Genomic DNA, 22,815 nt, shown 5'->3' with positions numbered 1-22,815 from the left:
CATGTTAAGAGGGTCTATTTGACTTTCTTTCTTTCTTTCTTTTTTCCTTCCAGTGCTATATACAAATTTTTGTTCCCTTCATTTGGTTCTTTGCAAAGAATGAGAAAAAATGAAATAAAATGCCTAAAAAAAAAATAGACCATGTTTGGTTCCTAGAAAGTTCGAGGGAAAATATAAGAAAAAAAAAAATAGATAAGAAAAGTAGAAGGAAAGAAAAAGTGAAAGAAAATAAAAAATAGACTTAAAATCAATAAATTATTTTCATTTCTTGCTTCATACTCATTTTACTTATTTAACTCTTTTATATAATGATTAAATAATGTAAAAATATATAAGTTACTCACTAATTTTTATTATATTCGACTTTCTTTCATATTTTCCACAATAAAACCAAATATAAGAAAATCATTTTCCTTAACATTTTTTTCCTTCCTTAGTACTTTCCGGGAACTAAACATAGCCTAAGGAAACCATTTTTAGTCACTTGTAGGAAATTCCTATTCTTTTTAATTTTTTCTCTCATTCTCTCTTTTGTAATTTTGTAATCGTCCTAACCTATCCTGCTTTCAGTTTTCAAGTCTTTCCTTTCACTTTTTTTCCCACCCAATTATTTTTGCCACTGCAACTTCTAGACTACATATGAATCATATGCTTCAAGCAATAGGGTAAAAATGGTGAACTGTATATAGATAACACCCCTGTGGTTTATTTCTTTTTTCAGTCTTAAGCCACCCTCTGACCCTTATTTTTGTACACTAGCAAGAGATGAACCCCTAATAGCGTTCTCATGAATTATGTGTTCAACTTCCATTGAGGTCACTTTCCCATCAAAAAGTTACCATAAGAAGTACTTGTTCTTGATGTTTGGTTTCTAATTCAAATCAGTTATATGCTTTTCCTTCACTGGGTAATAATTTGAAACAGGTATTGCATATGGACAGAAATGAGTATTATGGAGGAGAGTCATCATCACTTAGCCTTAAACAGGTAACTTTTTATCATTCTATTACAGTCTTCTTTGAGAAATATCCTTGTCTTACTGATATTCTGATTTTATCATTCTATTGCTGGATAGCTATGGCATCGTTTCAGGGGAAATGACCAGCCTCCAGAAAGCTTAGGCTCAAGCAGGGAGTACAATGTGGATATGATTCCTAAGGTATTAAGAGTTCAATTTTCTGAGCCGCTATTTTAAAAACATAGATAACCCTTGGTTCTTTTGTTGCTTAAAAACTTTTAAACTGCAAGTTTTACTTTATTCTATTCCTCTCTTCTTATTTTGTTATGGTGGTATGATATCTATTTGTTGGTTTCATATTATGCATGCTTGCAAGTTTGTGTATGTTAAAGTTAACCTGTTTTACTTCTAAATGGTTGTAGTAACTTTTGCTGTCCACTTTCCAAAATCATTCCAAGCCAGAATCTCCTAGGTCACTAGTAGAGGATATCTGAAACTTCTGCAAATACCTTATGAAGAAACTTAAGAGGCACAAAATAGTAGTAGCCATCCAGAGCAGTGAGAAGTTTTTTTGTTAGAACTTGTGTGATTCCTTTAAGGTTTGGGGATTGAAGTTGTAACTAGATGAGATATGAATATAGCTAGTCAAATTTTTACATAATCTTACACAATGGTGGTTACAAGTCGCAAGATAGTTTAGCAAAACAGGGTAATAACATAGACGAGTGTTACATGAGTTCTGATTTACATGGCTACTATGAGATAATATCACTTGGATGACCCCACTTTTTCGTGGCAAATGATCTTTACAGAGGTAATTTATGTAAGAGAATGAGGAGAACAGAGATAGATAATCATTCATTGTCATTTTAGGAATCTAGCAGATGTGAAGTTTGATAAAACTTTAGATTGATGCTGTTAGGTTCCTCAAAGAATGAAAAAATATACTAACTTGACTTGAGAAATCTAACCTAGCAGTTGTTCTGTTCAATCGACTGCAGATACTAAGAGCTTGAAAACTTGATCTTTTCCACTCAGTATTAGATCTGTTGTCCAAAGATTAGCCCTTGTGTTTGCCTCCTTCTTCTTGCTTCACCTCATCCTTTCTTGCTTGTCAGTGTAGCAAACCATGAGAATGCCTATGCCACATCAGTTAGAAGTACAATGGTTCTAGATCAATTAGTAGGGAGCTCTACAATGCTTCAGTGAACTTGTGATTGGATGTGCAGATTCTTAGGCATGTACAAGATTGAGATGCGTCCAATGTAAATTGAGGTGATCTTGTGGATGCAATAGATTTTGTCTAACTGGGCTCTATTTATTTTTTAAAATTAAATATAGGAAACTTTTGCTGAGTGATATTTTAAATTATTGTATGCCTTGATCTGTCATTGAACCAGTTGTATTGTTGCTATTACCTCAATCTCAAAAACTTGTTAGTGCTAGAAGAAAGACCAGAATTGTCTCTTTCTTTTCTTCCATTTCTACATCCCCCTCCTATATAAATTCACTCTTTTGGCAGTGATTAACATCCAGAATGCCTATATCTCTTCCTCCACCCACTATTACAACCATGCCAGCATTCCCATCATGCTGCTTTATGAATATTCCATGAAACTGATTGAGTGCACCTCAAGTTCCTGTTTTAAGAATGCACTAGTTTTAGTTTGCTCAAACTGCAATGATGGGAAGAGGGCAGTTCCTGGTTAGAAGTGGGAAGAATACCAATGATAGGGTTTAACTTCCAGAGGAATCATATTATGGAACAAATTTTATAGAAATTTGATTTCATTTTCATGAGTAAACATCGGAGAGAATTTTGTCTATTCTTTTGACTAGTCTTGATCAATTTGCAAATTTTGGCTTGTATGGCTTGTCCTGTTAGCTTGCTTTACTTGGGTAATGTGATTTTCATTAGGCACTTGGGGTGTGACTTGGTGCTTGTCTGATATATATACTCCCTTGAGAATTGTAATGGCATTAATAATGAAGCAGCAATTTAATCTGTAGAAAACAAATTTTTTGCATGTGAGGTTTGAGCATGGTCAGTTTGGTACAAGTTGATGCCAAAGAGGAAACCCTAAATGTGGCTTTTTTGAGTGTATACACTCATGCATATATTGGAGTTTAAAATATATGAGGGAAAAAAGAAAAAGAGAATAATAAAGATGAAAGGTACTAGAGAGAAAATTGCCACAAAAAGTAGAAGGAAATGTCATATAAGTTGTCACAGGCTTAAATGCCATCACATAATTTTCTTATTAGGTATTTGATATATGCTAAATAATAATGGAAGATATAAAATAGTTATAATGGGGCTAAATGAAAAAAATTAGTGGGGCTTTCTTCCAAGAGGGTCATAGGCTTTAAATCCTGTTGCATTATAATATATTAACTTAAAAAGGAAAATCTAAAATGACTCTAATGGAACCAAACCACGTGATGGGACTTTCTTCCAAACAGGACCTTAAGAAACCATCTTAATTGACATAAGCAGGGGCTGACAATGAGCTTGAGAGAATGAATTTATAAAGATATCAACAAGTTGAAAGTGTGAATCAAATCAGGAACAAAATTATGAAGCACATGGTTTTATTGTACAAAACAGTAATCAACTGAAATATGCTTAGTTTGACTATGGATAATTGGATTAACGATCATCTATGATACATTAAAATTATAAAAATGAAACAAAAAGAACTTGTTTGGAGTGAAATACCATTACTGTGAAGAAGAGAGGAGAGCCAAGTGAGTTGTGACAGCAAACATGGATTGATAACCAGTCTCTACTCTTGATCAGGCCAAAAGTGGTTGCTTCTTAGCAGTCAAGAGATACAGCCACTACAAGGGAATGTGTCAAAACCAGGGATAAAACATTGAGCTATGGAACATCTAGCTCAGGCAGAATTTGAGAAAGAATATGTATCTTGCCCAATCAGCATTTAAGAATACATATGTTGGAGCTTGCATAAATTGGCAAACAAAATTCACTTATTGAAGAGCACCACTGATACTTCTGTAGTGAGCAGAATTGGGGTGGACTTAATGAATGGGGAAATAAAGAAGCGGAGAAGTTCAAACTCATGGTCTCCCAAATATCAAAGTCTGACGTCATATTAAAACTACTCATTAACCTAAAATCTACTCTTTATGCAGTGAGCCAGCAACGTATATCAAGCCAACTTAGGATAAAACCTTTAAAAAATTCAGATTCTTCTTTAAAATATTTTCTTCCAAAAGGAATTTTGAAGGAACTAGAAGTTGTGACTTCAGGAAGTTCAGACACTTTCCAAGAAACAAGAACCTGTGGTTGAAGATATCACGTGAAGGACTTTTCTGCACAGTTAGGATAAATGTTCTATAGTGAGGCTCAATTAGGCCTGCTGTAACTTGACTTTTTTTATTTAACTTACTGAGTCAAGAGGAAGGTAAAGACACTTATACCCCACATGTTTGCTGCTCTACTCATCAAATTGCAGGGAATTGATTTGGGTTCAAGTTAGCTATTCTTATTAATTACTGTGTGGAAAGAGCTTGCACCAAGGAATTTTCAAAGATTTATGTAATTTAACAGAAGTTGAGTCTTAGTTTCATATAAGAGATGGGGAATCTTGAAATTATACATAAATGCCTGGTGTCTCTGTCTGTAATCACAAACCCAGTAGCATCAAACTCAAAGACACAAGACATAACCTTATTAAGTTGGCTAATTGAATAATCACCATGATCAATATGAGTTTGCCCTGTTTTTCTTAGACGATAGTTGCTGTCTTGGCAACATATTATCCAACCAAATGTGCCACTAGTTCATTTTCTGTGCACATCTATGCTGAAATTCTTTTTCTATGTACTCTGATAGTTCATGATGGCCAATGGTGGTTTGGTCCGTGTTCTCATCCACACTGATGTTACTAAGTACCTAAATTTCAAGGCCGTGGATGGTAGTTTTGTGTACAACAAGGGAAAGGTATGCTGTTGTTCACACTAAAATTTCTTTTTTTTTTCTTAAGTCTGGTCACATGAATTTAATTCTTGGTACATTATTTTTACACTTTAAAACTAACATCAGTCTTATAATTGAATATGCATAAATCTTGTTCTCAGATATACAAAGTTCCAGCAACTGATGTTGAAGCACTGAAATCCCCATTGATGGGACTGTTTGAAAAGCGCCGAGCTCGGAAGTTCTTCATTTATGTCCAAGACTATGAGGAGAATGATCCAAAATCTCATGAAGGGATGGATTTAAACAAAGTCACAGCAAGAGATCTTATCTCGTATACATCTCATCCTTATTTCTTTTTTTCCCTTACTGCACAGTTGACTCAAGCTCATGTCAGGAATTGCACTGATTGTTACTTTTCTGAAAAGAGTTGGAAGTTTGCATTGTCTTCATTTACACTGTCCCCTTTTTCTTCCAGTAGCATAGTACATATAATTATTCCAACAACAGTAAAGAAATGGAAGCACCAGTTGATGGATTTATTATGCAGATCACAAACAAAAATTTTGCATTGCTGCAGGAATTTTAACCATTTGATCTGCAGCTTGTTTGTTTGTTTGTTTTTCCTGATTGTTCACTATATTTCTCAAACCAGCTAAATAATTTTGATTGAAATCCTATTGTTGAAATAATGAAATCAAGAATTTTTTTGTTACATGTGGCCTACTAAATGGAATACACTAATCTGTGGCTCTGAATTTGTTCACGACAGCAACATGTCATTGATTACTAGAACTTTATAAAGGGGTGCTATTAAGATGAACCAAACCCAACTGGCAGATATTGATTATGAATTTTATTTTAGGATAGACCATAAAGCACCATGCTAAGTGTTAAGCATTTTATCATGTTTTGGTTCTAATATGGTGATCCAAAGGGGAGCACTTCTCACCACATTAACATCTACTTCTATTTTATTCGTCTGCTGGTACTTGGTGCTTCTTTTTTACTTTATTTTGTTTTCTTTTCATTTTTTTTTTCATCCAGTCCCTATTTAGTTGGGTTAGTGTTCATTTGGAGTGATCAGAAGCAACATATAATAGATTGTGCATTTCAAAAAAAGAACTATCATTCTTTCTCTATCCATTTTATCAATTTCCCTGGCCTATACAAGTTGTAGAGTAAAGTTTGTCAATGGGAAGAAATAGCCATCTCTCCTTCACTATCAATGCCACCTATTCATTTAGATATTGTGCCATAAGTGAGTTTCACACAAGAATCAAGGAAGAATAAAGACTCAAAAGGGGAAAAAAAAGTGCTAGTTTTTGCTTCAATCAGCAGCTTATAATCCTGTAGTATGATACCATTAACATTGGCTTTGAAATTTTTGTTACCTTTTAATTACTGAAAGTAGATAATGCTATTTGATATATATATATATATATATATGTATGTATGTATATATGTATGTATGTATGTATGTATGTATGTATGTATATGTATGTATGGATGGATGGATGTATGGATGTAATAATAATGCCTTTTTTCTCTCTTATTCTTAAAATGTATGCAAATAATTAATGGATACTTGGAATAAAAACAAGTTATGACTGTGATCATATTTTGCATTGGATTGCTTTCTCCATTTAGCAATGTGAATTACAGATTTCATAGTTTAATGCATGAAGTTTCTCCCTTTTGACATAGAAAATATGGGCTGGAGGATGATACAATTGACTTCATTGGTCACTCATTGGCACTTCATAGTGATGATAGTTACTTGGATGAGCCAGCTATGGAATTTGTAAAGAGAATGAAGGTGAAAATAGTATTCCTGCATACTTTTGAATTGATGTTGATAAATGTTTCTACTGTATTCATTTGTTGAGTGTTATTTGTTCTTAAGTAATTTTCTTGGACAGTTCATCAAATGCATGTAGTGGCTGCTTGGTTGGTCTGATTCATAAAATATACTCATATGATTATAGCAGCATGATTTTAGTTTGTTACTGGCTGGGAATATAATTGAAATTTCCCATATATTGTAGTTCATGGTTGTTCTATTAATTCTGTACTTCTGTCAAGCTGTCAATTAAGAGAGTTTAAATAGTTTATTTAACACAAATTTCTCAGAATAGTAGTTTGTTTGCATAATAGGATTGTTAGGATTGTTCAGGAATAAACTTATTCAATATTAGTGACTATACACCTTATGTTTGCATCCTATACTTGTGAGAGAAGTTGTATTGAGCTTAAAATTTTATGTTCTTCACTTACAACTTTTATCTAATTTCAAGCATTGGTGATAGTTACTAGGTCCAGGAATTTTGTTTATGGCTCATCTGGTTGGTTTTATTTAACCCAGAAGACACCAGGTTTTACTGAATGGCACCACATATTGGTGGCTCCCTGATGGTGGGTGGTCAAGATCACAAGAGATAAAGCATGGTCCATTTACATTTTTATAGCACTAAATTTGGTGATTCAAAACTTTGTTCTAATTTCTTACATTGTTTTCTAAATTTGGAAGGCAATAGAAAAGGTAATGAATTGAATCCTGATCCCCGGAAAGAGAAATAAAACTAACAAACTGAGGCATAACTAGTTATGGAGTTTTAGACCAAAAAAGTGTTATAACTGTTGTAACACATTGAATGAAACCAGTGGAAATAGGAAATAAATAGTGTTATGCCCTTTCATGATTTTTCCTTGTCAAGGATGCCTTGGAAACTAAAATAGTTTTTATATGAAAATTTTCTGCATGTTGAAGATCATTTTATGTAAACCTTACTTGATGAAAAGAAATATAGTATCACATTAAAGAATTATACATGGGCTTGGGATAACAAGGATTTTTAGAATTTTGTTCAAGAACTCATGAGATCTCAAATTTGAAATGCATTTGATATGGTACATAACTCATGTTGAGGGCTCTGGAAATCCAAAATAAGAGTAAAGTTGATAACTAGTTAAAGTGTTTGCAAGAAAAAAGAAATGATTCTCTTTTCTTACTTTTCCTTTTGTCATTTCATTACCCTCTATATGGTTAGTTTATCATTCCGTAAAGAATGAAGCAGTAAAAAAAAAATTACTAGATCAATGTCTCTGACTCTTGAAGGACAGATTAGATTTCTAGAATCCAATAAATTCTTACCTGAAGACTTCTTTCTTGCTTTCTTAATTCATCATTTCATCTTATATAGGTTTCTTTTAAATCTTATGGATCATTAGAGCAGGATCCATCTTTTGTACTTGTATTTTCAGGTTATCACCTATGTGATAATTTTTCTGTTTAGTGCCCTTGGCTGTTTTTTTTTTTGTTTAAGCATAATATTAATTGTTGAATACCTTGATCAGATTTCTAATTTAAATTAATCCTGCCTTAATTAATTGCTGGATTAGTTACTATTGTTGTCTTATTTTGAAAAATCCATGTGGCCTAATCATTGCAAGCCTTGTATAAACTTTTGACATGTGGGCTTCATCATGGTATGATCAATTATTGAATATATCATGTTCCTAGGTCTTAGTGTCACATGATCAAGTTGTTTCTTTCTTGACTAACATGACACTAGGTGCACCTTGCCTCTAGGCCTTAATGTATGGTTTGTGGCGTTTCCCACATAATTTTTCCTGTGTTCAATGTCTCCATAACTCTCCCTATGGCATAATGCTGAACATTTGGACTCAAATGCTTATCTAAAAGTAGATCCCCAAGTAACCTAAATGCCCATGGAACATGGCTTCCAACTTGTGTTGGATACTAAGGGGGTCTCTCTTCCTTTACCCCTTAGGGAAGGTGACTTTGTGTATACTTGAGAAGGATTATTTTTTTAGAATATGCATGGCTTAGTGTTGACTAATCTAATTGAAGATACCAAGGAATTAACTGACTAATTTTCAAGATTTAATTGAAAATACCAAGCAACTAATTTCTTGATTTCTAGGATTATATAATTGTATAATTCCTTGATTTTCAAGATTGTATAGTTGTACATTTTTTGCTTTATTTTCTCTTGATTTTTAGGGTAAAGAATTTCTAGGAACTATTCAACTTTGTTTGTGTAATTTAGTTTCGTAATTTTGTAGGATTGTATACCATAAATATAATATCATTTTATAAAAAATGCAATGAATAAAATCATTCTTTTCCGCATAGTATTTGAATATTTCAAGGTCTCTAAATTCTCTTCTAATTTGTTTTCCAATGATCTTCATCATCGATTTCCAATGTCCTTCATTGCCATCACCCTTTTTTACTTCTTTACTATTGATCTGTCTCTATTTCACTATGTCAAAAATCTCAAAAAATCAGACCTTAAGCACTACATTCTAGGACCAACTGTTGGCATCTTAGATCATGCAAAGCGGAAGCAAAATCAAACCAAAATTTGAAATTTTGGATTTAAAAGTCTTATCTTTGGGTTTAGATGTTCTTAAACCTTATTTTCCAAGGTTGGTGAAGCTCTTAAAGATCTCATGTCTCTTCTAACTGAGGTAGCAGCTATCAACCTTTTAAGATTACCTCTCTAATCCTTAAATCTTAAATCCACATATATTATGATCAATTAACATTCTTCTATCCACCAAGGATAGATGTCAAATTACATTAAAAGAATTACTATGATTATAGATTTTATGATAATGAATGCTTATGATCGTCTAAGGGGACGTACTATCTCATATCCATGAGAGATCATGGATGATCTATCGTGAATAGCTATTACTACTTGCTTACACCGCCAGTTACCTAATCTAGAAGGAATATATGATCCATTATGATCTCACTTGTAAGGTCAAAGTTATTGATGATTTAATCATTAGTGCAATATTCTCTTAAGGTTGAGAACCCATGTAATTTGGAAAAGTCATATCAACTCAATAGCTATTTAGTTAAAACTCTCAATAGATCCTATTTAATATATAATCATACACACTAGTACACATACCATGGGAAACCCATCTCGAAGACTAAGACTAGTCATCCCACCACTTTGAAAGAGGTGTACTATAACCTCTAATGCATTGTCCAATCCATAAACTAGTCGTGAACAACTTATCACCTTTCATCTACAATACAAGTAACATAAGCCTAAATGCTCATACAAGTGAATAAATACATAGGTAATACAAATAGGATAGCAAAACTTATATCAAATAAAATAATATATCAAGTTTATTATATTATGTCTTTGCTTTTAAGGGCTTTATCCTAATACCAACCATCTACCAATGACTATGTGGTATGGTCTTAACATATGCACATGTTCTGAAAGGAAAAGCCAAACTCAATAACTTGATTGGACCAATGCTGAGTAAAGATGATCCTAAGTTCATTGTTTGGGGTGAGGAAGACACATTGATCATATCCTGGCTATGGAACATGATGTAACCCAAAACCAGTGGAGTGTGTAAGCTCCTAAGTGTAGGAGAGGAGCTCTGGAATTAGTGAAACAAACATATTCCAAGGTCAAAGTTGCTACTTAGATTTATAAGATAAAAGCTAGGATTCACTCTACAGAGAAAATTGTTTTATCCATAATTGAATACTATAATATACTATAATGTAATGAAAAGATTATGGTTTGAATTGGACTATCATCAAAATCTTAAAATGAAGAATAGTGAGGATATTGCTATGTTTCATAAGTTTATTGAAAGAGAGTAAATATTTGAATTCCTTAGATTTAACATAGAATATGATCAAGTAAATATTCAACTACTTAGTAAGGAATAACTGACATCCTTGAATGAGGTATGCTCTAATCCTTGAATGAGGTTTTCTCTATCATAAAGGCTGAAAAAAGGAGAAGGAGCTTAATGTTGGACACTTCAAAAGTGATGGGTCTATCTTTGTTGCTTGAGGCTCTTAAAGTGGTTTAATCCCTAGCACAAATTCTAGTAGAGGAGAGGTATCCATGCAACCAAGTAACAAGGATAACTTTGGTGTACTCATTACAAGAACCCAAGGCATACAAAGCAGATGTGTCAAAAGTTACACTGGAAACCACAATCCCCCCACAGTAATGATAGAAATTGGAACCAACAGTAGTCCAAACAGTAAGGAGGCTAAGCAAATATGACACTTTTGGAAGAGTAACCCAACCATGAGAATTCAAATAGCTCAGAGTTTGAGGGACTCAAAAATGAAGAGATTGAAAGATTTGGAAGGTTCCTCACCTCTCTAGACAAGCCTAGCGCACCATATTCCCTGGCTAGATTAGGTAAGTACTTCATGACTAGTTCTTTTAGTGCCTAAAAAAAATTGTTGGCATGGAATTAGGTTATAAACTTGGGTGCTACAGACCACATGAGCCATAACTCTCATCAATTCTCTTCATACAACTCATGTCCTGAAAACCAAAAAATCAATGTAGCTGATAGTAGTTTAGCTACTATGGCTGGACATGGGACTATTACCCCTCTTTCCCTAAAATTTGTACTGCATGTTTCTAAACTCTCCATAATCTCCTGTTAACTCATCAACTTACCAAAGATCTAAACTACAAAGTAACATTTTTCCCACCCCATTGTGTTTTTCGAACCTGGATATGGGAAGGATGATTGTCATGCTAGGAAATAGAAAGGGCTCTACTATCTTAATTGGGAGTGAAAATGGCGGTGGTTGCATACCTATATCTCATCTTTCAAGTTTTTCATCAAATAAAGTCCAAATCTGGTTATATTATTTGTGTTTAGGACATCATCCTTTTCTTTGTTAAAAACCATGTTTCCTTTAATATTTCATTGTTTGGATATTGATGACTTTCATTGTGAAGCTTGTTACTTGGCTAAACATCATCAAGTTCCTTTTCCTTTGAACAATAATACATTATCTTTTTCGCTTCACATTAATTCATATTAATGTTTGAAGATTCTCTCGAATTCCAAATATCATTGGAGCTTGTTGATTTGTTTCTTTTATTGATAATTATTCTTGTGTCACTCAGTTATGCCTTTTGAAAAACAAATTTGATGTTAGTTCTATTTTCTTTACCTTTCACAAGATGATTAGTACCATTTTCATGTTTAAATAAAGGGCATCAGATCTAAAAACTGAAAATAATACTTTAGCCTAATCTAATCCTCTTACCTAGATATAGAATGAATAAAACACAATTCATCATTTATAGATACTCCACAATAGAATAGAGTCTCAAAATGAAAAAATCATCACCTTCTCGAGGTAACCTATGCCTTGTTATTTGAGAAAAAAGTGCCTAAATCATATTCAGGGGAACAATATTAATTGTTGCTTACCTAATCAGTCAGTTATCTTTGAAAGTGTTGAGAAACAAAGCCGTACTAAATATTCTCGCTAAATTCTTTCCTAATTTTCATGGGTTAATGACATCCATAATAAGGTATTCAAATATGTCTCCTTTATCTATATTCATACTCAAATTCATGATAAACTTGATTATCAAGCTCTTAAATATGTGTTCATTGGTTATTCACCAACAAAAAGGGGGTATAAATGTTATCACCCCACTAAGAAATTTTTTCATTTCTATGGATGTCACTTTTACTATGAACCAATCTTTCTTTACTAATCCTCATCTTTAAGGGGAATCTTTATCATTAAATGAAGATAAGGCTAACTTAAGCTTTCTTTATTTGCCAAATTCATCCCTTACAACTCCTCCCGTAGTTACCAAATCTACTTCTACAAGGGTTGACACTTTTGAACCTAAGGACGACAATAAGAAAAGGATAGAATTACTACCGTGCCACTACACGTCTACTCAAGAAGAAGATTGTTGAACCTTGTTTTAGTGCAAACCCAAGAATCAGAACTCCGTGATAGGTATTGAATCTAACCCCACTCATTGTCTTTTGTCACCAATGTTTGAAGACCTAAATTTGCTAATAGCTCTTAGGAAAAGAGTTAGAAAATGAACCTAACACTTTTGTTTCTAAATCTATATCTTTTGATAGATTATCCTCACAACACCTAGCCTTCATTACCTAATTAAATTTTATTAAAATTCCATTAATTGTTGAAAAGGTACTTAGGAAACAAGAACTAGAGGAAAGCTAAGGGTGAGAGGATGAGTGCTCTTGAAAAAAATTAAGATATGGGAGATTGTTGAATTATCCAAAAAGAAAAAACCAGTGGGGCATGAGTGGGTGTTGATTGTAAAATATAAGGTAGATGGAACCTTGGAAAGATACAAAGCTAGATTTGTAGCTAAAGGTTACACACACATGTGCAATGAACCATCAAGAAACCTTCGCTCTGGTAGCAAAGATGAATACTATACAAGTATTATTATCCTTAGCAACTAATCTTGGTTGGTCTTTACAGCAGTTTGATGTCCAGAACGCCTTCTTACATGGGGACTTAGAAGAAAAGATCTACATGAAAGCACCTTCAGGGTTCATTGATGGATTCAAGGGTAATGAACTGTGCAAATTGAAAAAGATATTATATGGCCTAAAATATCTCTTGGAGTATGGTTTGGAAGATTTGCTAAGGTTATAGGACATTGGAAGTTTTGAAAAAATTGAGGGGATCGTGTTCTCTTTATCAAAAAACCGGCAATTAGTAAAATCACAGCCTTGGTTGTTTATGTGGATCATATAATTGTATAGAGGATGATATTGAAGAAATAAACAAACTTAAGAGACGGTTGGCTAGAGAATTTGAGATAAAAGACTTGTGCAAGCTCAAATATTTATTGGCAATTGAAATGGCTCATTCATGAAATGGTAATTTCATTTCCTAACAATAGTATATCCTTGATATTCTCAAAGAAATTAGGGTGCTTGGATGAAAACTTCTTAACACGCCTATTAAGCAAAATCATAAGCTTGGAGAAGCATTAGAACATGCAATTGTAAATCGGTACAATTACCAAGGGCTAGCTGGGAGATTCATCTATTTAGGCTTGATATAGCCTATGTAGTGAGTGTAGTAAGGAAGTTCATGCACTCCTTTGAAGAGGCTCACTTACAAGCTACACACAAAATTTTGTAATACCTAAAATCCACTCTAGATAAAAGAATACTCTTCAAGAAAAATAAAGAGTTAAGTTTGGAAGCTTACACTAACACAGACTAACCGGATAAGTTGTAGACCATTGATCAACCTCTGGGTATTGTACTATTCTTGGAGGAAATTTAGTGACATGGAAATGTAAGAAATAAATTGTAGTTGTTAGGTCTAATGATAAAGTAGAGTTCAAAGCGATGACATTAGGAATTTGTGAACTAATTTAGCTAAAAATATTTCTTGGTGATTTAGGAATGAAATTAAAGGGAATTATAAAGTTATATTGTAATATTATATAAACAATCAATATTGTTTACAAACCAGTTCAACATGATTGTACAAACATGTTGAAGTGGATCTAGATAATGGATTGATTTGTATTGCTTATGTTTCAACAGATGGGCAACTTGTTAATATCTTAAGGTCTATCGAGTCACTCATTTCAAGAGATAACTAGCATGTTATAGAATCTACTCACTAGCTTAAATTCTTATTTCTTCAATATTAGGAACTTGTCTTGTGTGCTTGATGGCATCAGAGTCATGGAAATGGTCATTGATTTTATTTTAAGACTTCATCTATCTTAGGAGTAATGGTTTTCGTAGACATGATCTGGAGGAACCCATTTCAATTAGAGGAAAAGGCAAGGAGGGCTCAAGGAATCTGAATTGGACTTGGTGCATCTTGGTGATTGAGTTAGTCCTCCCACCATTATGTACCTTAGGACTGAGTTATAGGTCTTCATTTGGTGGTTAAAATTAAGAGGCTTGTCAAGGCTAGCTTGACATGCATAGAGCTTGCCACAGCCAGAATAAGATCAAAGGGTGCCTCTGTGTCCTTTTGACATGTGTAATCTCCAAAGGCTTCTATGTCACCATGGTGTCATTAATGTGACAGTTACCTGTTTACAGAACTACAAAATAAAAATTCCCTCTCTTAAGATCTCACTAATTTTTCACTCTCCTTTCTTTTGATACATCCTTTCTTATACAAGAGTAGTGCCACGCTTTCCAATACCCTCTCACCGCTCATTTTGCTCGACTCTTCTCTCCAACTTTGACACCTCACCATCCCCCAGGTCTAATCTCCTACATTTAAGAACCCTACATCAATGCTATCTCAAACTTAAGCCTTGCTGAATTCATTATGCTGATGTCTATTCTATTGAGGTGTTATCCCAGAATTTTTAATTACTGATTTTATAAGAGTGGTTGATAAAATGGTTTGAGTATCACTTCTTTGAAAAGAAAATTCAATTAATGAAGAAAGATATAGCTCAATAATTGGTCTGTGACAGAAAATATATGATTTGCAAACTTTAATTCAATGGGGAGTGAAGATTTTGTAAGAATCATACTGTTTTATGACATATTCAAATGAAGTTATGTCAAGGATTTTCTACTTGCTAATTATCAATAGGAAGAAATATCACACATACTTAGGAAATAGTCCCACCAGTGAGGCAACTGACTATTCTTTTCCTTTAATAATTAAAGATCAGATGAAGGATAGTTATGGCTCATATATTTGTTCAGGTTTTTTTCTTCTTCTTCTTCTTCTTCTTCTTCTTCTTTTAATTCTCTCCTATTTTTCTCATTGATGAAAGTTAAGATAATAATTACATTATTTTCAGCAAAACACAGGCCTTGTGAAAGAATAAGAATTTCTAACCATCAGGCCTTGTGGCCAAATCAAATAACTCTACTTCTTTAAAAGGATTCTTTTAACACTTCCACTTGCTTTTGATACTTAATTAGTTCATGAGATTTTGTTGTTCCTTTATGTTGAGTTAATTGGAAGTGAATTTATTAGTTCACTAATTCTTTTTCACATATGCTTTATATAGCTCTATGCGGAGTCCTTGGCACGCTTTCAAGGAGGATCTCCCTATATCTATCCAATGTATGGATTGGGGGAATTGCCTCAGGTTTGTTTTCATCTGTAATTTTGTGTATATGTAGGGAGCTATATTGATTTGCTTCACATGGTTTTTGTTGTTACTGGCAGGCATTTGCACGTTTAAGTGCTGTTTATGGTGGCACTTACATGCTCAACAAGCCTGAATGTAAGGTAAATTTATTGCTGTACTTTGTTGTCATGAAAGTCTTACCCAGCTATATAAGGTGCTACCATAAAAGCTTGTGAGGCTTACACTCAGGCAAGCTGTAGAAAAATGTCTTGAGACTCAGCCTTTGGGACTCATCCCGTAGGCTTGAGGTTCTCAGTCGTGTCTTTAGAAAGTCACTGGGGACTTTTAAATTAGGCTTATGTCTTTTCTTCTACCGAGTATAATGCACCATCTGGTTTATATGCACACATTCCTTTCTTAGGATTTTGGGAGGTTGTTTTTAGCTCAAAATTGAGAAATGGAAAGCAGTCAATGTGATTGTTAGGGTGGGCACCCTATAGTTTTGCATTGCATGGGCATGCACTCAATCATATTTGTTTGTGATAAAAATGTTCAGTCAGCCAATATTCTTTCTCACTACAGGGATTTTTAATCATTTCTTAAAATTATAGTGGATTCAGCTTATTAAGATGGGATTTGGTAGGAGGAACATGCTGGTTGAAGATTGTGGTTCTTGGGATGCCTTCCAAGAGTGTTTGGTAGGACAATATTGAGTCCTAGGCATACAGGGATACTGGGATTATGGCTTTGGTTAGCCATTGTATCAACAAGCACGCACCATTGCTTTGTTTATCTTGCAAGTGTCAATGCATTTAGATTAGGCGGATATATTGACTAAGGGAATGTTTTCTAGGGTACTGAACCTAGTGATCAAGCCTCTTTGGATTTGTTTGGTAATTGTTTTTTAAAATAGTTTTTTTTTGTTTTCCAAAGCACAAAAAATAGAACAACACATTTGACAATTAGATTACAGAAAACAAGGTGTTTTCAGAAAACATTTGTTAGTTGTTTTCACTTGTTGTTTGAGAGTTGTTTTAAAAAATAATTATACAAATATGGAGAATGATTAAAAATAATACAATAAATATATAAAGTTATTTTTAAAACATATTTAAAAATAAAAAACTAGTAAAGAACATTTTAGGTCCACAAACAGACTTTTATTCCATAAAACATTATAATTTTCAAAACTGTTTTTGAAAGCACTTCCCTATAGAGCCATAATTTTTGTTTTAAAAACACTCCTTTTTATCATAAAGGACTTGTCCCTCCGCACATATTCTGTTTCTAGCAAGCACTAAAATAGGTAGCTCTATTGTGGATGGTGTAGAGATTTTTTTCCTTTTCATTCATCCTTTTGACCAACCAATATAATGGGGTTTTAGGTTAAAGAATTTTCTTTTTTTTTTTTCTTTTTTCTTTTTCTTTATTTTGAGGGAATCATTGGTGCTTTTCTCATTGTTTGTGGTCCAATATGTTTGAGTCAACAGTATCTCTATATTTCTTGCCTATCTTGAACTTTCTCCCACTTAAAGTAAGGACCCATCCTAGCTTTTCTTAGGAAACATTTATTCAGAACCAGCCATCTAAGGGTTTGTAATCTTCATGGAGATCATTGGGTCAAGGACCAAACACCTAAGGAGTTGACTAGCATCATTGTTTATTTTATCGCAAACCTCTAATTGCTATAATTTCTTAACAAATCAAAATTAAATTATGGTTTTTTTTTTCCTTTTTTTGTCCCCTTTTTGTGCCTATTGCTACCTTTGACTGGCTCATCAATTGGGTGATCACAAAGGAAATAACCTGTTGTTCATTGTTTTTTGCTACTGGGGCAGTCTTTTAATGGCTTGTAAGGGAACCTTCTATTAATGTCTCATACTTTGGATAAACAGGTGGAGTTTGATGAAAATGGAAAAGCTTTCGGTGTGACATCTGAAGGGGAAACTGCTAAATGCAAGAAGGTTGTTTGTGATCCATCATATTTACCTGATAAGGTAACCTCAAACACCTTTTGAGATGGTGTGAACTCCATGAAGTTGCTTAACTAGTTGATGTTCTGCAACTGTGATATTGCATTCTCAAACCAAATTAAGGCTCCTAAAAGTGAAAAATGTGAATTGTTATTAAATGGAACAGGTTCAAAAAGTCGGAAAAGTTGCACGTGCTATATGTATAATGAGCCATTCCATTCCAGACACAAATGACTCTCACTCAGTCCAGGTTATTCTTCCACAAAAGCAACTTGGTCGTAAGTCAGATATGTAAGTATGCTAAATGTTCTTGCTGAACTTTTTTATTTGCTCTAACTGATAAGACACAAATGTTGAAAGGCCAGTACATGTATAATTTCTATATCTAGAGGTAGCTTTGTAATGTACATAATCATAATTTGTATGATCCAACATCTATTCATCTGTCCACTGGAAGTAAGATATCTAATTTTGTGTGCAAAAAATGTTTTATTTATAAATTAAATCATCAATTGGATATTGAAAATCTGTCAGTAAATTGTTCTTCCATAATAACAGAAAACTAGAAAGGAACCATGTTTTGTTCTCACCGTTTCCTGTGATTTAATATGAGAGATGAAATTAATTTCAAAACTCAGGAAATGCTCCAACCTTACATCTGACAAAGAGGCCATAAATGATAGCATCCTTTTCACTGCCTTTGCATCGGTTAAATATGCTAATGACACCTTATCAGAGCATAAATCTGGATGAGAAAATAAAACAGGAAAGCAGATTTTTATGATTTAAAATCCTGAATCCAGCTGAGTTCAAATATGCTCTTCTTAAGTCTATAAATACTGCAGGTACCTGTTCTGTTGCTCCTATTCTCACAATGTGGCTCCAAAAGGGAAATACATTGCTTTTGTCACAACTGAGGCAGAGACAGATCAACCTGAGGTAGAATTGAAGCGTGGTGTAGATTTACTTGGACCTGTAGACGAGATATTCTATGAAACTTATGACAGATTTGAACCCAAAAATGACCATGAAGTTGACCATTGCTTCATATCTACTGTAAGTGGAGCTGTGTCTTTCCTGTGCTTCTCTATTTTATATGGTTGAAATTTTGATTGTGGCAATTATAAATCAAATTGACTTGATAGAGTAAAACTTGAGGGAAATGTGCCACATTGTTTCTGTTTTCTTTATAACATGAGATTTTTTTTATCCTTTTAGTTTTAACCTTTTAGCAAATTATTAGTTTATTTGTTAAAGAAAAAAAACACAAATATTCATCAACCTACATGAATCATTGTGCTATCTTGTCTTGAAATCTTCAATAACTAATGGGTTTTCCATTCAAGTAAAATAGATAATAAAAGGCTTGTTTTCTGGGCATTTTAGTGAGATCTTGGTACCCAACACTGACTAATTTTCTCCTTTCTCTTTGGATGGATGCAACTGCAAGTAGGATACTAGATAGCAGGTAGTTAGTTAGCAGATAAAAACAGTGTCTCAGCTCCCAGAAAACCTTGAACCCAGGTTTAAGGCATTGATTCATTTTCTTTTTCAGTGACCAATTTGGTTAGAAGTATTTTAGTTTTATATTTATATATTTACACATTTTCGGAAATTTGTTCACCTAATACAAAGATAAAATTGCATGTCACTTTAGAAATTCACGAAGGCAATACTCCATCATGGTTTCTCATTTTCCTGTAAATGATGTGAAAAAATTTTGGTTTTCCCTTGTTAACATATTGGAATTCATTCCTAAGTTATGGTAGCCCCATTGAACAAATAAGTGTAATAGTTTCTGTTGTCTGAGAATTTATTATCCACCATTCAGATATTGAAGTTTTCAATCACTTGCAGAGTTATGATGCAACAACACACTTCGAGTCCACTGTAAAAAATGTGATTGCCATGTACAGTCAGATAACTGGAGAGGTAAATTCTTCTGCTATCATTTGGTTAACCAAATTGCATATTTCATTATATTAACATTATTAAAAATTGCCTGATAGATTTTGAAGTGCATAAAAGGAAGAATCACAAGTGACTTAGAATGCAAGTTTAGAAGTGGCATGGAATTTAGAATAAGTTTCTTACATTTTGATGCCGACATGATTTTGAAAATTTTGTTTGATACTTTGCTCTTTGCAAACCTGCATTGCAAACATTTTGTATTCACATAGGAAATAAGCTCCAAGAACAATGCAGTAAACACCTGCCACAAATCTCACCTTGACATGAGTCTGAGTATTGAAATACTCAAACCCCATCGCTGTAATTGGCATCTGTTCCAAGAGAAGAATCCTTGGTTTATTCTGAAAGACTCTTTGCATCTACTATAGACATGATTTGTTTCGGCTCTATCCCATGAAAATGGTGCTAGACATTGCCATAGGAATGTAGAGTTGTTGAGATCCCATTGGACAATAGTAGACCATAAAGTTCAACAGCCTGGAAATTGTTGAGTACACTACTTTCAATTGATTCCAAGATACTTGGCTTTGTAAGACAGCTTGGATAACAAGAAAAGACACAAGCAAAATATTCTAAAAAATTTGCTTTAAAATCTTTCATTGGATACTGCATTGTTGGGTGACTTGTGGAATGAATAAGAGTACAGAGTCCTCACAATTTAGTCGGTTTCCCATGGGAGCACTCTACTTTATCTTCTGCTGCACTGACAGACTAGCAAACTACATACATCTCAGATTTTCAGGCATTATTTCCTTTCTACAGCAGATATTGCTTTCCCTTTTCCAGATTAACTGTCTCTTTGGGCACAGAAAAACTAAATCAATCACATATGACTGATTTATGAAAAATTTTCTGCTATAATATGGTCCAGGAGCTCGATCTTACTGTGGACCTGAGTGCTGCAAGTGCTGCTACTGGAGAATGAAATACCTTCAATGTCTTCATATTCTATTAGCTCTAACAATGCCCTGGCCTTCTTTCTTTGCTGATTTTTTTTTTTTTTTGTTTTTATTTTCTTCTTTTTAATATATATTTATATCATTCCTTGTCAGGGATTTGTTATCAGTCATTGGATACTCTTATTTAGCTAACTTGTTACTGAACCAACATTACAGAACCCCATTGTTTCCTTCCTGGTCCAGCTAAAGTTTCTCAACTGGGTGGCATGATTTGTATGTGCATCGATCTCTCAATAAAATTGAAATTTGTTTCTCTGGGTGTAAGTTAAAGGGCTTTACCATTAGTCATCATGAAATTCCATAGATTTAAATTTTGAGAGGAGATTAATTGCAGTTATTACTAGAGTCTTTGGCTCTTTCTCAGCAAAGAGTTCAAAATATCAATTTACCAAATAGGTGGTTGGCTTGAACTACACAAGAAGCTGTACGTGACCATTTTACAGTAAAATTGAGGAGTCTTGTTTGCTAGTTTTATTCAGGAAGAGAATCATAGACTCTAGTTCTTTTGCTACTAAAGAAACCCATCAGATTAAGATCATGTTTACAGTTTTTTGCTTTTGGATTTAGCTAGAAATTGAAATCAAAGTGTGGATCCTGTCATGTGGTCAGCTCTGCATGCTCTTTGATTGTGGTTGATTTTATTTGTTATTTGAAAATAATTATTATTATTGTTATTGTTTGGGTTGGGGGGGAGGGGGAGGGGGAACAACCCTATTGGATCTCAAATGACTCCTAAAAGGATCAATTAATTAGGAATTAAGGATAGATTTGAGGATCAAGTTACTCAATGGGAATATATGAGGCTTCCCACTTAGACCAAAATACTTCGAATTGTATTAAATGAAGACAACTTTGACAATTAATTAATTGATCAACAAATACATGCTAAATAAAAATAATTAAATTAATCTCCTCTTTCATGCCATGTATAAAATAAATATGTACACAATTTACAAAAAAACAAGAAAGAGTTAGATTAATTTGATTTTCAGTTATCTCATAAATCTCTTATAGACTCTTGAAACATATGCCCTTTCACTTAAATTTTCTAATAAAGATGATGTTGTTGGAACTTCACGAGTTAATAGAGGTATTATTGAAAGTGGATTAATGATAATCCTGTAAGCCTTCTCTTGTTTGTTTTTCATCTTCATAGATGGGAGCAGTATCATGGTTGCTTTCTTAAGTACCCCCATCCCATGCTTCTTCATTAAACTTGACATTTCTACTAGTAAGGACATGTCTACAACTTGTAGCCTTTAAAGCTCAATTTATAACATATGAAAATATATTTTTGACTCTTATCATCCAACTTTGATCATTTTTATTTGGCACATGAGCATATGCAATGCTTCGAGATTTCAAATGTGAAATACTGGGCTCTCTTCCATTTTAAGCTTGTGATATTTTATTCCATGCACTTCAATCAAGAAAATGATTTGAAAAATAAAATCAACTATTTCAACCAAAAATTCTTTAGATATTTTCTTATTTTTTTAACATATTTGGGTCATATCAAGAATAGGTTTTTTTCCTACTACATTTTTTTTGTGAAGAATATAAAATCTTTAAAGGCCAATGAATCCCCTAATTTTCATAATATTCTTCAATTTTTTCTGATCTAAATGTACTTCCTCTATCAAACCCCATTTCCTTTATATTGTAATTAACTTTTCTCTTCAACAAATGCTTTAAATTTTTTAAAAACACTAAATATTTCAGATTTTTCCTTCAAGAAATGCATCTAAGTTTTTCTACCTAAATGATTAATAAAAGGTAAAAATTATTTATTCTTACAAAAAGAGTTTAAATAAATTTTGGTCCGCACATTTGCATGAATGAGTTCTAGAAGCTTCTTTGCTGCTATAATTGCTTCCTTTGGAAGGCTTTTTTAGGCATATTTTTCAAATAAATGTTCTTCAAATAATTTATTTGGGTGATCTATAGAAGACAACTATTTCATCATTTTTTTCTTACTCAACAATGTCAATTTTTCAAAATTAAGAATGTTAGGATTATGTGTTAATCAACCTAAGGTAATGGCCCAAGAGTAGGGGTGAATTGAATGATAGGTGACTTTTTGGAAATTCAAAAAATTGGAATGCAA

At 33.3% G+C, this 22,815-nt stretch overlaps 1 protein-coding gene across 2 annotated transcripts in view; it reads left to right on the top strand.

Moving 5' to 3' along the window:
* LOC117911295 (guanosine nucleotide diphosphate dissociation inhibitor At5g09550-like) overlaps nt 1–22,815 on the top strand; it is a 112,198-nt gene that overhangs the window by 1,063 nt on the left and 88,320 nt on the right. Inside the window, exons 2-13 of one of the 2 annotated variants that reach the window (XM_034825604.1) lie at nt 925–987; nt 1,076–1,159; nt 4,818–4,925; nt 5,063–5,235; nt 6,609–6,720; nt 15,743–15,823; nt 15,904–15,966; nt 17,701–17,802; nt 17,945–18,069; nt 18,624–18,834; nt 19,636–19,710; nt 20,621–20,866. In XM_034825604.1, the coding sequence (XP_034681495.1) occupies nt 925–987; nt 1,076–1,159; nt 4,818–4,925; nt 5,063–5,235; nt 6,609–6,720; nt 15,743–15,823; nt 15,904–15,966; nt 17,701–17,802; nt 17,945–18,069; nt 18,624–18,834; nt 19,636–19,710; nt 20,621–20,674 (1,251 nt within the window). In that variant the 3' untranslated portion in view covers nt 20,675–20,866. Of the gene's footprint in view, nt 1–924; nt 988–1,075; nt 1,160–4,817; nt 4,926–5,062; nt 5,236–6,608; nt 6,721–15,742; nt 15,824–15,903; nt 15,967–17,700; nt 17,803–17,944; nt 18,070–18,623; nt 18,835–19,635; nt 19,711–20,620; nt 20,867–22,815 lie in introns of those variants that run through there. The other variant, XM_034825605.1, reaches the window with a different exon arrangement.

This window comes from Vitis riparia, chromosome 3 (genome assembly GCF_004353265.1).
Source record: "Vitis riparia cultivar Riparia Gloire de Montpellier isolate 1030 chromosome 3, EGFV_Vit.rip_1.0, whole genome shotgun sequence".
Lineage (NCBI taxonomy): Eukaryota > Viridiplantae > Streptophyta > Magnoliopsida > Vitales > Vitaceae > Vitis > Vitis riparia.
The sequence above is the reverse complement of the archived record's forward strand: the minus strand, read 5'-3'. Positions and strand labels throughout refer to the sequence as shown.